General features: G+C 38.4%; 1 protein-coding gene across 8 annotated transcripts in view; it reads left to right on the top strand.

The window, feature by feature from the left end:
• ZNF438 (zinc finger protein 438) overlaps positions 1 to 13679 on the top strand; it is a 59080-nt gene that overhangs the window by 34461 nt on the left and 10940 nt on the right. For 6 of the 8 annotated variants that reach the window (XM_075419649.1, XM_075419650.1, XM_075419648.1 and 3 more), the window contains 2 exons: positions 3277 to 3333; positions 12596 to 12700. In XM_075419649.1, coding sequence (XP_075275764.1) covers positions 3306 to 3333; positions 12596 to 12700 — 133 coding nt within the window. In that variant the 5' untranslated portion in view covers positions 3277 to 3305. The remainder of the gene's footprint in view (positions 1 to 3276; positions 3334 to 12595; positions 12701 to 13679) is intronic. The other 2 variants (XM_075419652.1, XM_075419651.1) reach the window with 1 other exon arrangement.

Here is a 13679-nt window from a genome sequence, read left to right as displayed (position 1 = left end):
AACCAAGGAGGACTATAAGAATGTTTACCTCCTCAGTATTAAATAAAAACAAGAGGCATCCTGAATTTTTATTCATGTCCAACCTAAAATTTGTTCTGGATGTAAGAGTGTAAGCCAGGTACAAAATTTAGTTAATAATTTCATTTCTAAGGTTGTCTCTTTTTTCAACATCAGCGTGTTTTTTTTTTATGGCAAGTAGTCATGCCAAGCCAGACTTATGGTCAAATGAAAATAAAATCGATTCAGCTGAGAGCTGGTATAGGTAGCTCTATAGATGTTATATCCTTCAACTTCTGTACTGTGCATTAATTCAGAATTTCAGAACTTTTTAATAAGGCTGCAGTTTGATGCATATCCTAAACATAGAGATCTGTAGTCGTTAAGTAACTGTTAAACATGTTACAAGTTGGCTGAAGGATGTCAGAAACTGTCAATGAGAAAGGAACATGAATCATTATACTTGCAGTAAGGTTGTGGTGGGACTGGTTCCAAGACTAGCACTAGGCAGTGATGAAAAAGACAGTACACTGTTGATAAATGTGAAAATAGTGTAAAAAGCAGACAGGACAGTCACACAAAGTTATGTGGTTTGCTTTGTAAACTGTATTTGTATTCAAAGAAAACATACTTTAATACAGTCATACATACAATAATGTACAGAAAAAATTGAATGAGTGACAAGAAGCAGCTTGCCCTGACTTCAGAATCTTGAGGTGTTCAGTTTTTCCAAAAAGGAAAGTTACTTGATTAAATATCAGCAAAGATAAAGGGCAGTGAAAGTTTCTTCAGTATAACAACAACTAAAAAAATATTAATGAATGGCTAGAAGATGAAAAGTTAATTTGAGAAATTATACCTTTTTTTTTTAATTGACAGTAGCTGATCAATGTATTAGTCTGTCAAATAAGCACTGTATTGTCTAGAGCAAGACCGTTATCTTACTGCAGTTAGGGTTGAATTCGAATCAGAGATGACTGTACAAAATGTTTGGATCTGTATGGTCCAGTTTTCTGTCCTAGCATTAGGGTTTGTAAATGATTGGAAGAAGATGTGGAGCTTGTGTTTCCACATGGTATTCTAAGAATTATTGATCCATATCCTGGAAGTCTGGTTTGTTTGCTATAATTCTGAGAGGAATTAGTAACTACAAGTGGGGCACCCTATTAAAGGATTTTGTGCTCCCTACAACTGGGAGGGACTGTGAAAACCTATAAAAATGTGACTTCGGAATAATAATTTTAGGGAACCTTCATTTGGACATCATTTCTTACTTTTTTTTTTTTTTTACAAGAATGTGCATTGCTGTAATTACTTCAGTATGTTTGCAATTGTTGGAAATCCTAAAGTGGAAGAAGAACTTCTGACTTCGTTTCTGTAAAAAGATCTTGTCGAGTAGTACGGCCTTAAAGAGGGACGTCTTACACTGTGGGTGGCACGTTGAAGACCCACACTGGTTCCTAGAAGTGTTTTGCCATTCCAAAATTACATCCGTGTGGGCTGTTCCATTATTGCAGGTTAGGAGGTAGTTGGCTATGTGTTAGCACAGCGTGAAGCTACCTGTAGGTGAGCTGACATACGTGTGTATGCTGGGTCTGGCAGCTGAGCGGTGAGCTCTCTGAAGCACCACGGACAGAGGCTCTTGGAGGCAGCCCGGGGATCTGCTGGTGAGTGTTGACAGACCTAGGCCAGGTCAATGTGGAAGGGCTTCTTATTACCTGTGGCTCAGCAGAGAGCATGCAGGTACCAAAGAGCCTCACATTTGCTGTGGGAGAGGTCTCCTCACAGCAGCCATGCTCAGTTTTCTTTTATGCTTTTGGTATTGAACTTCCTGGACAAACTGAAGCACAGGAAGTTCCGTCTGAACATGAGGAAGAACTTCTTCCCTCTGAGGGTGACGGAGCCCTGGAACAGGCTGCCCAGGGAGGTTGTGGAGTCTCCTTCTCTGGAAATATTCAAGACCCGCCTGGACAAGGTCCTCTGCAGCTTGCTGTAGGTGACCCTGCTTCGGCAGGAGGGTTGGACTAGATGACCCACAGAGGTCCCTTCCAGCCCCTACCATTCTGTGATTCTGTGAAATGGAATTGGTTTTGCCTCTTTTATACTTTACTACTGCCCACAGAACCACCTCCTTCCTGGAACCTCTCCATTGCTTTTTGAGAGTCAATTGCTTAATAGTAAAGAAACATATTCAAGACTATTTATCCAAAACCTATCTTTTGGCATTTCATGTGCTCAGAAGGGGGCTCTGGAGTGCGTGTCTGGAATGCTTTTTATGTAAGATTCTTCTGGCTGTTAAATTGGTCAGGAAAGTAAACAAGCTCCACATCTGCACCGCTGGCTCTGATCATGGGAAATGTTATAGATATGCACTGATATGAAAGCCTAGATCCAAGTAAATTCCCAGGTAGTTGGAGTTTCATCTGCGTCAGTCAGTAGACTTGTCTGTTACCTTCCCAAAGCCTCCAACTGCATCAGGAGAACAAGAGTTTTATACCCTGTGTGATTTATAACATTTAAGTGGTGTTCAGCTGAACCAAACTATTGTGCAGCCATGCTAGACCATTTTATGATGAACAAAATCTAAGTGGATAATAACGCAATTTTATATTGTCATTATATTATACTGTGTCTTTCTTACTTGACTGTTGAATCACGCTTGATCAAAGCTTAAGCAACACACTGCCTGCAATGGAAAGAAAAAGCCAACTCTTAAGTTACTGGGTGGGCACTTGATGTAATGGTATTTTATGTCAAACATTATGCATCAAATTTTGCGATGAGTACCAACGTCAAATTCAGGAGAGGTGGCAGTGTAATGTTTGCTTCACAAATGCAAGCTAATATCTTCATTGTAGTATCCATGGAAGATTCTGCTTGTCAGTCAGTTATATGGGATCCATGCAGTCAGATGTTTGAAGGAAAATGCTTGCTTAGCCCGACGTTGTCTGGGATTCTTCAGAACTGGGGTTCATGACATGTCCTCTCTTCTGGCTTTAACAGGGGTTTTCAATTACAAGAAGCCCAAGCTAGTTGTACCCAGTGTTGAAATATGGAGAGTGCATATAAGAGTATGTGTGATTCAGAGAAACACTTGCTTTGAAACTCTGGTGGTGTTTTGCATGAGGTATGGACATACTGGGATCCATTCTGAAACAGAATTTCAGAAAACTATTGCCATTGTCCTGGGTTTGTTTTTTTGTTTGTTTTGTTTTGTTTTGTTTTTTAGTTTATGAAAAATTACCAGAACTTTTAAGTATCTGTATTTCTTCTTTCCAGGAACGTGGTCACATCTATTAAAGGGCATAATGCAGAATCCTTTAACTTTTTCTGCAGGTATAGTATACTTTCTATATTTTTTTAAGAAATTAGATGCTTGTGATTCAAAATGTGAAAAAAAAATCATCATCATTAATAAATCACTGTATAACTCATGTCTACTACCCTAATATGATTAAAAAAAGAGAAGCCATTCTACTGCAGCATTTATCACTAAACAATTGCAACAGGTAAGATTATTTTCTTCTTTAGGACATGGCTAATTACTGTTATCGCCTATAGTTGAAATATATAAATCTGCTTCTTGTCTGATTCAGCGGAATTAAGTGTTCAGGGTTTATTATAATTTTTTTATCCTCATATTTGAAAATCATTGTCATATTTGACCCCCATATAATTGGAGGTCAAATCTATTTGCAAGTTATGCTACAAGACTAGCACAAACAAGGAAATAAACATTTTTTTAAACATAAACTTAGATTTTTAGGTGTCTTTTCTCCATCATTCCTATCCTTACTAACATTTTTTTGTGTTTAACTATATTTCTTCTATGTTTTGTATCTTCAGAAGTCATCTTTTGTTGATTTAGTTTTCAGTAGGGTTAGCATCTTGAATTTTTCCGAGTTAGTAGTATTTGTGCTGCAACTCTGTATTCCCAAGCCTCTAAATGTGCAGCCGTAAATTTAATTTCCTTTCCCTTTTGTTCTGTGCCACAATGTTAATGTTTAAATATGATTTTTAACTTGAATGTCATTTTTAATGATACTTCTTAAATGTGAGTGAATGTTTGATGGATATGACATAAGCTCTAATGGACCTTTCAGAACCATTGCAAGTTGTCTGTTAAGTTTCCATTGTTAGTACTTATGTTAATTAAAAAAAGCACGATATATTACTTAACTTGAAGCCTTGAGCTTTTACTGTCATGTAAGTTTATACTTCACCTGTTTTGTGAAGATGGAGTATTTTTATGATACTGTAATAATTCTGGGGAAGCTCTTCCAGCAGAATGTCATGCAAATTGATCTTAGTTGATGAGTTCTGTGTCTAATGGGACTGTTCTTTCAAGGGAAACTACTCACTGTTGTGTAAAGCTGTCCACCCTGCAGTGTACTCTACGTCTGTATGCTGAGGACTGAAATACTTAATTCAAATACTTGAAAGCCTTAATTTATTTTTTCCTTTAAATTACAGGAATTTGACCACTGTTGTAGTCAAATTGAGTGTGTTACCTTTATGTTAAAGCCATTGCTGAGTAACAGGAGGAGAATATAGACTGTGAAGCTGTTTGCAAACTTGAAACTTGTGAAGCATTTGCTCTGAGGTTTTTTTTGAAGACTTTTTTTTTTTCCTAAGCAAAAATACATTCCAGTCAGTATCCTGTTACCCACTTGTACCCAGAGTGACTTATAAGAGCCATGTTGTAAAATTTGGAAGTGAGGTATCATGTTAGAAGTTATAACCAAATCTTGACTAAGAGCTCTATCAGTGTGAAAACAGGATATTCTACAAATATACTAGTCTCAGTACATTTTTTTGTATTCTTTTACTGTCACTCTGTTTGTCCTCGTATCGAGCATAGCTTTTGTTTCTTAAACGTTTTGTGGCACTTTGAAAATGGTGCGGCTATTAGCAATTTATGATGATTTATGTACAACTATGACCTTGGTACATTTCTTACAAATAAAAGGTTTGAAAATAAATGGCATTGGAAGTATAACCTATCCATCAGTTACATTCAGTATAGCAGTTTTGCCTTTCTGTGTTTTGAAAGTGCTTGTTATTTTTCAGTTGAGTATGGAAGTAACAGTTAGTGCAAGTTCTTTGAGTGACAACATAAATTCTTCACTGCTACCATTTGTCATGTAATAGCAAGAGTTCTGTAATTTGATACATACTTCTTCAGGTCATCTGTATTTTTCTTGATTTGAAATACAAGGAATGTGATTATAATTTATATAACAAGCAGTTTTAACGCCATGTTCAAACAGATGCACTTTTCTGAATAATGATAAATATTTAATGTATAAGATTTTAATTTTTTCCTAGGAATTATGAAACCATCATTGAAGCATCATATTCTGTCGTTTACACTCATGTTAATATTTGCTGTGGAGCAAGTGCTGGGTTTTTTAATAGTGCTCCATAATGACATAAAATACCAGTGTGCCTTAGAGAACTGAAATACCTTTGGCAGTGACAGATTTATAAAACGTTTTTGTTAAATGACTCCAGCATGAAATAATTGTGTATCTTACACAATTATTGTGCTAAATATGAGGCGGTCCTGGTTTATCTAGGAATTTATTGAATACTTTTTTAAATATACATTGGAGAACTATAGGACAGGCTGAAATCATAGTTTTGGTCCTTGAGTATGTTTATTTTAATTTTTAGAAAGAGCCTATAGTTTTTTAAAAAGTTATAGTACATTTTGTATCCATGTTAGTACGGTCATTTGGTGCTGGGAGATCTCAAACTTCAATTAGCCATGTAAATGTGTTTCTTAGCATCAAGTCTCACTTTGCTGGAACCCCTGCTGCCTTTATATCATTAACATAAATGCAGGTGCAAATAGCATTTATGTACTTTGATAGAAAGCAGTTGGAGACATTTCACTGTGGGACACGACACTTTCGGATTGCGTACATCTGTTCAAATAACGTATCCAAGCCAGTGACATGAATGCGAGGATAAAAACATCTGCCCCTGAGACCATTTGCCATACAGCAGATGCTTACATCTTTATTTATGCAGATGGTTTGTGTGATGAGCTGAGCCATGATGAAAGCAAGAAAGTTTGACAGAGATTTCAGGGCCTTGCTTGGGATGGGAAAATGTGTTTGGTAACAGTGCTTCATTTTCGGGTATCCGCTAAAAGAAGAACATCTGTTGTAAATACTGATGGTTTTAGTAACATGGACAAGTTATTTGGGACATTGACTAGATCAACACAAAATCAGTAATGGATTTTTTTTTTTTTAAAGTTTCTTGAACAAAAGCTGTGCTGCTGTTATAGAAAATACTAAATAGTTTAATAGAAGTAATTAATTTTAACAGGAAGGCTCAGCTGCTTTGCTTCAAGATGTTCTCAAGTTTATACAAAACACTGAACTGACTGAAAAGTTTGCAAAGGCAGAATATTTTGAAATCATAACACAACTCGTGAAGTTGTTTAGAGGTGCTGTAAAACATGTCATGGCTTTGGGGATTTTTCTGTAGAAGCCGTATTTAGTGCTACGAAATGATTAGACAGGTAGTTTAGCCTTCCTGTGGTTTGACAATTACTGTAGGGTAGTCGCCATGAGCTGCAGATCTGCACTGAGCTGGCACTTCAAAGAACGAGCAGCAAGTGGCCCTACGAGGCCCTCCTGGGCGCGGGACCTTGCCCGCGGGGGGCTGCGGGCCTTGCCCTGCCGGGTGCGGGCCTTGCCCTGCCGGGCGGGCCGGGGGCGGCGGCGGGCGCCTGCCTTCCCCTGCTGGACTCGGCGCCGAGGGGCGCCTCGGGTTGGGTGAGAAATGTGCCGCGGTTTGGGCCCAGGGCACGCTAAGGAATCCATCTCTCGGGCCCGCGTTCCTGCTTGCATTCCCTGGTGTGCTGGCACCCGCGGCAGCGCCTGCGGGCGCGTCGCCACCGAGCAGCGCCGGGCGCAGTCAGTTCCCCCACGGCAGGTCCAGTACCCAGTGGGGGCTGGGGCTGCCTGCAGACAGCACAGTGGCTGGCGTGGGCAAGCTTAGCAGTGCCAACAGGCGTTGCAAATATTTGTGATGATGCACAGAGGGAGGAAAAACATGTAGATACTATAACTTAAATTGTTTTCTGCGCCATCCTACTGCCGGAAAGGCCTGGCTATGTTCAGGTTCAGCTGCAAGTGATGCTTCTATGTGTTCTGAAAACTAACGCCTTCCTAGCCAGAACCATAGTCTTTTTGAAGATGTTCTGGTTTTCCTATGCTATACAGCACTGTGTCTGTCTTTGGAAAAATACACATATCTATTTGAAGTACTGTGGAGATCCTCTAATCGTTATTTTTGCATTAATTGTTAGTGGTATTGACTACAGGTGGAAAAGTTTTGCATATCTCAGCCAGAGCTGTAGAGTCTTTTTCTGAAGAAATTTGGGTCATGAAGAAGGAAAAGGGGGGAGAGCTAGAGCAAATAAAAACCCTGGGTAGAGATTCCCTATTCAAAGGTTAGATTGCTTAGGTCATTTTCAAAAGAAATGAGTTATTTACAAAGTCCTGCAGAAAATACTCTCCAACTATCACCTGAGTTTAATAATGTATCCTCTGTTCTGGCCCTTTCTTTGGGGAATGATAAACCCCGTGTATGGTTCATACTGGAAAACTCAAAATAGGGCAGGCCAAGACTGACAGTCTTCTGATCCTCTGTTCATCTTTAATGAGGAGGTTTGTAGTACAGAAGTCACTGTACGGATGCTTTTAATGCCTCAAGTGAAATATATTTTCTCTGTTGAGCCAAAGTGGTGAATTAATTGTGTTTTTTTCTATTACATACAGGCTCTCTTCAGAAAGAAGTGCTCTGATTTTCACAAAAAAAGTGATACTCTATAAAAGGAGTAATTGTTTTGCTGTTCTGTTGTGCTCTCTATTTGCAACAAATACATTTTGGGATTAAGAGGCATAATTCCCTTACTGCAATGAGATGTACGTGTTTTCTGTCCCGTGGAGGGAAGGGAGGAGTTTTGAACTCTCAGCAAGATGAAGATAGATTCTATTCCCAGCTTATTTGAAAGGGGAGCAAGAGTCTAGTTAGAAAATATTTCATGTTTTATTCATAAAATGGTTCTACTTGACCTTTTTGTGCTGCATAGTTTCGGAAGAATTCTGCCTTCCTTTTTGTAGCAGACCTGCTCATTATTGTTTCCTGCACTTAACGAAAAAAGAAGTCTATTAATTACCACTTACATTAGGCACATCAAGATTTTGTCCAGGTTGATGTGATCTTGATAGTCCTTTTAAAAAGGACTTTACATTGACATTGACTTTACAGTGAATGAATTACTGTTCAGGTTCATATCTTTCTTGAATCACACTAAAAGAAATTTCAACTGGCAGTTCTCCCAGAAAATAATTTTTAAGAATCCAATTACAACCTTTTCTTTTGACTCTTCTGTTTATCCTCACCTTCTAAGGTATCTACTTTATATTTGCAATGTCCCTGAAGGTTTATATATTATGAGTTTATGACCAGTGCTTCCATCACCTCCCTTCAGTTATTTTCTGAACAATTAGTTCCCCCAAGTGGCTGCCTCACTGAAGCCTTGCTTTGCAAATCTCAAAGGATCATGTCCTTTATGGAGCAGAATGACTGGGAAAAACTGACAAAGATAAACCACTGCATTTGCAGTGATACCAGAATAATTTCCATTCTACTCAGCTGAGTCCTTTTGGGGCAGCATGGTGTGTAGACAGTGCCCACCTGAAGTTTGGCATGGTTGGTAGCTGAAACTAGTAGAGGCATATAGAAGCTGAAACACAGTCTTTGATGATGTATCTAACAGTCTCTCTGACAGAAGTTCCATGCTTAAAAAGAAAAGAAACAGTGTTTTCATCATTGGTAGTGATTTGTGTGGTTGCAGAGGCCAAGCACCATCTTGAGCCCATAGATTTATCTGTATAAACCTTATTCCTAAGTACTCTTATTGCCGAAGTGAGAAAAATCTGTGTGATTTCTTCAGCTGTAAAGGTGGGAAAAGTTATAAATAATTACAGATGCTTTATGTCTTTATCTCTTCATGTCAGTTTTCATTTCTTGATAGGAAAATATTTTGAACTGCTTAAAACCTGTTAATTATGTTAAACTTAATATGAAATGAGTAGCTTATAACTTGAAAGACTGTGCCTTCAAAAAATGGAAAGCTTTTAACGTTCACAAACACTGTGTGAGAGGTGTTAAGAGAACATGTGGATCTGCTAATAAATGCATTTCAAATTCATTTCAAAAGAGTGTTTAAAAATCTCTTGTATATGTGTTCTGACTTTTAAGAAAGACTTCCAAGACTTTCCTCCTTTATACAGTAGCACAGAATTGGCTTTTTTTTTTGAAGGAGGCTGTGTTAAGCCTTGCATTGCCCACATTTTATATGCGATGTCACTTTTGAATATTGATTTACCCACATGTGGCTAATACTGTTGATACTACAACTCAAAACGGTTACCTTAAAGCTGCTTGCCACTTGTTATTCCCTATAGAAATAGGATTTTGTACATATTGTTGAAGTTACTTGTGTTGGGACAGTACAGAGATATATTTCTCATATATCTATGAGAAATCAAAAATGATGTCTTAGATTATTATTGTTGCTAATGCTGATAATACAGTATCCAGATGCCTTGATTTCTTGATGTGTTAACTTTTGTTTAACAGATCTGCTTTTGCGTTGGTATTGTTTTATGTTACACTTTTCTCTGAGGACAGAGATACTGGAGCCAGGATGCTGGCAAGATTGTGTTCACAGAAAGAAGCCTTGATTGCAGAAAGAAACCTTAAATAGAATCGTAGATGGTTTGGGTTGAAGTAGACCTTTAAAGGTCATCTAGTCCCAATGAGCAGGAACATCTTCCTCTAGACGAGGTTGCTCAGAGCCCCGTCCAACCTGACCTTCAGTGTCTCCAGGGATGGGGCGTCCACTACCTCTCTGGGCAGCTTGTGTTTCACCACTCTCATCGTGAAAAATGAGTTCCTTATATCCAGTCTAAATCCACCCTCTTTTAGTTTAAAACCATTATCCCTTGTCCTATCACTACAGGCCCTGCTAAAAAGTTTGTCCCTGTCTTTCTTAGAAGTCCCCTTTAAGTACTGAAAGGCCGCAATAAGGTCTTCCCTCAGCCTTCTCTTCTCCAGGCTGAACAGCCCCAACTCCCTCAGCCTTTCCTTGCAGGAGAGGTGTTCCAGCCCTCTGATCATCTTTGTGGCCTCCTCTGGACCTGCTCCAACAGGTCCATGTCTTTCCTGTGCTGGGGGATCCAGAGCTGGATGCAGGACTCCCGGTGGTGTCTCACCAGATCAGAGCAGAGGGGCAGAATCCCCTCCCTCTCCCTGCTGGCGATGCTGCTTTTGATGGAGCCCAGGAGACAGTTGGTGTTCTGGGCTGTGAGCGCACATTGCTGGGTCATGTTTTGCTTCTTGTAAACCAGCAACCCCAAGTCCTGCTCGGCAGGGCTACCCTCAATTCCTTCATCCCCCAGCCTGTATTGTTACCAGGGATTGCTCCAATCCATGTGCAGGACCTTGCACTTGGCCTTGTTGAACCTCGTGAGGTTCGCATGAGCCCACTTCTTGAGCTTGTCCAGGTCCCTCTGGATGGTATCCTGTCCCTTAGGCTTGTTAACTGCACCACTCAGCTTGGTGTCATCTGCAGACTTGCTGAGGGTGCACTTGATCTTGCTTTCTATGTCACTGATAAAGAAACTAAACAGTACCGGTCCCAGTACAGACCCCTGAGGGATACCACTCATCACTGATCTCCATCTGAACATGGAGCCATTGACCACTACTCTCTGGATGTGACCATCCAACCAATTCCAACAGTCCATCTGTCAAATACATATCTATTCTATTTAAAGAGAAGAATGTTGTGGGGGACCGTGCCTAAAGCTTTACAGAAGTCCAGATAGATCACAGCATTGTAATGAAGGAACTCCATGTAAGTGGAGTTACCTAACAGTAGAGGTTATTAATATTTTTTTCTCCATGCCCCCCCTTTTTTTTTTTTACATAAGTTATGGTAGATACTAATCTTCTGAAAAGTAGATCTGTATGAACTTTGGCATGTATCAATATATACTTGATAGTGCAATAAGGATATGTTGAGAAAAAAAAAAAAAGACTGAATTAGGAAACTGAAGAAGTTCCCTAAATATGAACTATGTACTTAAGATCTTGGATTACTGTATGAGTTACCTCTCCACAATGGCTGTTTATGCAAAAAGTAGTTTTAGCTTATTGCTACACTGAAAAATGTCACTAGAAATTTTAAGGCTGAATGCCTGCTTTAGTGGAGTCCTGTTAATGTCAAAAAAACATCTTTACTGTGTAACTTTGTTGTTGTAATGCTCTCTTCTGCGAAAGAGAGTCTTCTGGAGACTGTGTAAGGAATCCAGGAAGTATCCCACTGCTCACAGAATTTGTTTAAATGCACTGTAATTCTAATCCCTGAAGATAATAAACTTGTACAGACTTTAAAGCAAAGAATTCCTTCCTAAATAATGAAATGCATAGTGCACAACTAGCAAATCACATTGATGCTCAAATCAGAATTAATTATATATAGCTTTAAAGAGGTCAAATACTCCCTTTTAGAATTTTATCAAACTATTTTGATCTTTTTTATCCTTGGTGTACCAGCATGCGTTTTCTAAGCATATTTGTACGATCTCTGTCTTAGTATTTGCATGAATGATGTATTGTGATTTTCCAGTCTTGGATTAGAATACTTTATTACATTGTTTATTTTTCTAATATATTTTAAAGGACTCCTGTGTAGACATAATTCTATTACTCTGTAAAAATCAAGTACTAAAGAGGTAAGAAATGCAAGATAGGAGGTCATCCCTTTGTCTTAAATGCTTCTCTTTTCCAAATCCCATGTAATAGTAATGCTTGTTACCCATCGCAAGTCTTTGTTTAATTCCCCTATCCCACCCTGACTTTTTGGCATAGACGCAGGCAGATACCCAAAACAGAACATTCTACCTAAATAGTTATTCTTAGGCAAAGATAGAAAAAACTGCAAATTAATTGTTACAGTGTGTAGCATTGGGCACTCCTGGTTTGTAGGCTTTATTAATTACCAGTCTTACTTCATGTAGATGTGCGGCCTAGTTTTGAACATAGAAGGCCGAATTGTATCATCTAGAATATCTGCAGTTCCACTGATTTATGTGGGATTTTGGAAAGTGTAAATCTGAATAGAATTTACCCCCTGTATTTAAAAGTCTCACTAAAGCTACTGAACCTTCATTTTTCTGAGCTTTTTGTTCTCGTGCTGTTGACTGACTGCCATGACACTGAAGCTGAGCATCCCATCTGTTTACCACGTTAACCAGCTTTACTCAATTACTAAGCTATTACCTTGCATTTGGTGTGTAATATATTAGATTTTAAAACATTTTTTGAAGAGAGAAAAATGGCAAAGAGCAAGAAACGGTAGCTTTCTTAATATGCATTAACTGGAAGTTAATGTTTTATATTGTCCATTTATATTTGCTTTTTCTGGATTTTGTTGGGTTTGGGGGTTGTTGGGCGTTTTTTTTGTCCTGGGATCTATTTATAACTGACTGAAGCACTTTTGCAGGTGGTGGTTTTTTGCATGCTAATCCTGCAGAGAAACATTGTGTCCAACAAAGTATGCTGGGTCAGCAAAAACAAGAAAGTTGTGCTGGAGAGACAGTATCCACAGGTATTTAGTGTGTATGGAGATTTGGCAAAACGAATGATTAACTATCACTGGCAGAAGCAAATCTAGTATTGTCTGTTAGAAAGTTGTGCATTTTTTTATTTTTCATAGAACAGATATTCTTCCTTTCAAAGTCAGTAAAAGACTCAGCAATGTAAACGTGCATTTAATAAAATACTTCATTAATCATTTTCAACTATATTCTGCCTTTCCCTTCAAAACAAGACGATCCTTTTTTCGTGTTATTCACTGTCACTTGTCCAGTCATACGCAAATTAAATACATACCTGCTCAAGTGAGGTGGTCTTACAAGGATTATTTAAAAAATGAACACTGTTACACAGTGGTTTCTGGCATTTTGGTGTTTATTTTAATGTTCAAAAAAGACAACATTAGTGGAGAAAATGAAATTTCTTCTGATGCTTTCTACAGTTTCTTGAGTTCACTAGTGTTACATGCTGTACATAGAGAACAAAAGGAAGGAGGTACAAAAAGAAGGCAGAACAGACTGGAATAGACTCGACATGAATAACCTGGGAAGGAGAGGGAACCATGAATGAACAGCAGCCCCATGGAAGACTTTCAGTCCTCTAGAGGACTCTTCCTGGCATGCCTCTATCAGAGACTTTGATCACCATTGATTTTTTTTTTTATTGGTGTATCACTGTCCAGTCCTATACAATTTTAAGGTTATTTAGAAGGAGTGAAAGCTTATGACATCTTATGAGTTTCAGAGAGATTTGATACTTGCAGGTACTAGCATGGTAACTGTTAATCTTTTAACAGAGACTTTTAATGTAAGTGAATTGAATTGCATTTGATTTGACCTTGTGCTTAGTTATTTAAACATGTCTAGTGCCCCAACTCCATGCCTATTCAAAAGACTGAGAACAGCAGCAGTTAAAAAAGAGCTTCATGTCATTCAGATATTGAATCTAATATATTTATTAATTTCTTTTATTCTTAATGAAAATTTTAGAGA

This window comes from Opisthocomus hoazin, chromosome 4 (genome assembly GCF_030867145.1).
Source record: "Opisthocomus hoazin isolate bOpiHoa1 chromosome 4, bOpiHoa1.hap1, whole genome shotgun sequence".
NCBI lineage: Eukaryota > Metazoa > Chordata > Aves > Opisthocomiformes > Opisthocomidae > Opisthocomus > Opisthocomus hoazin.
Note: the sequence above shows the minus strand (reverse complement) of the source record. Positions and strands in the feature narration are given on the sequence as shown.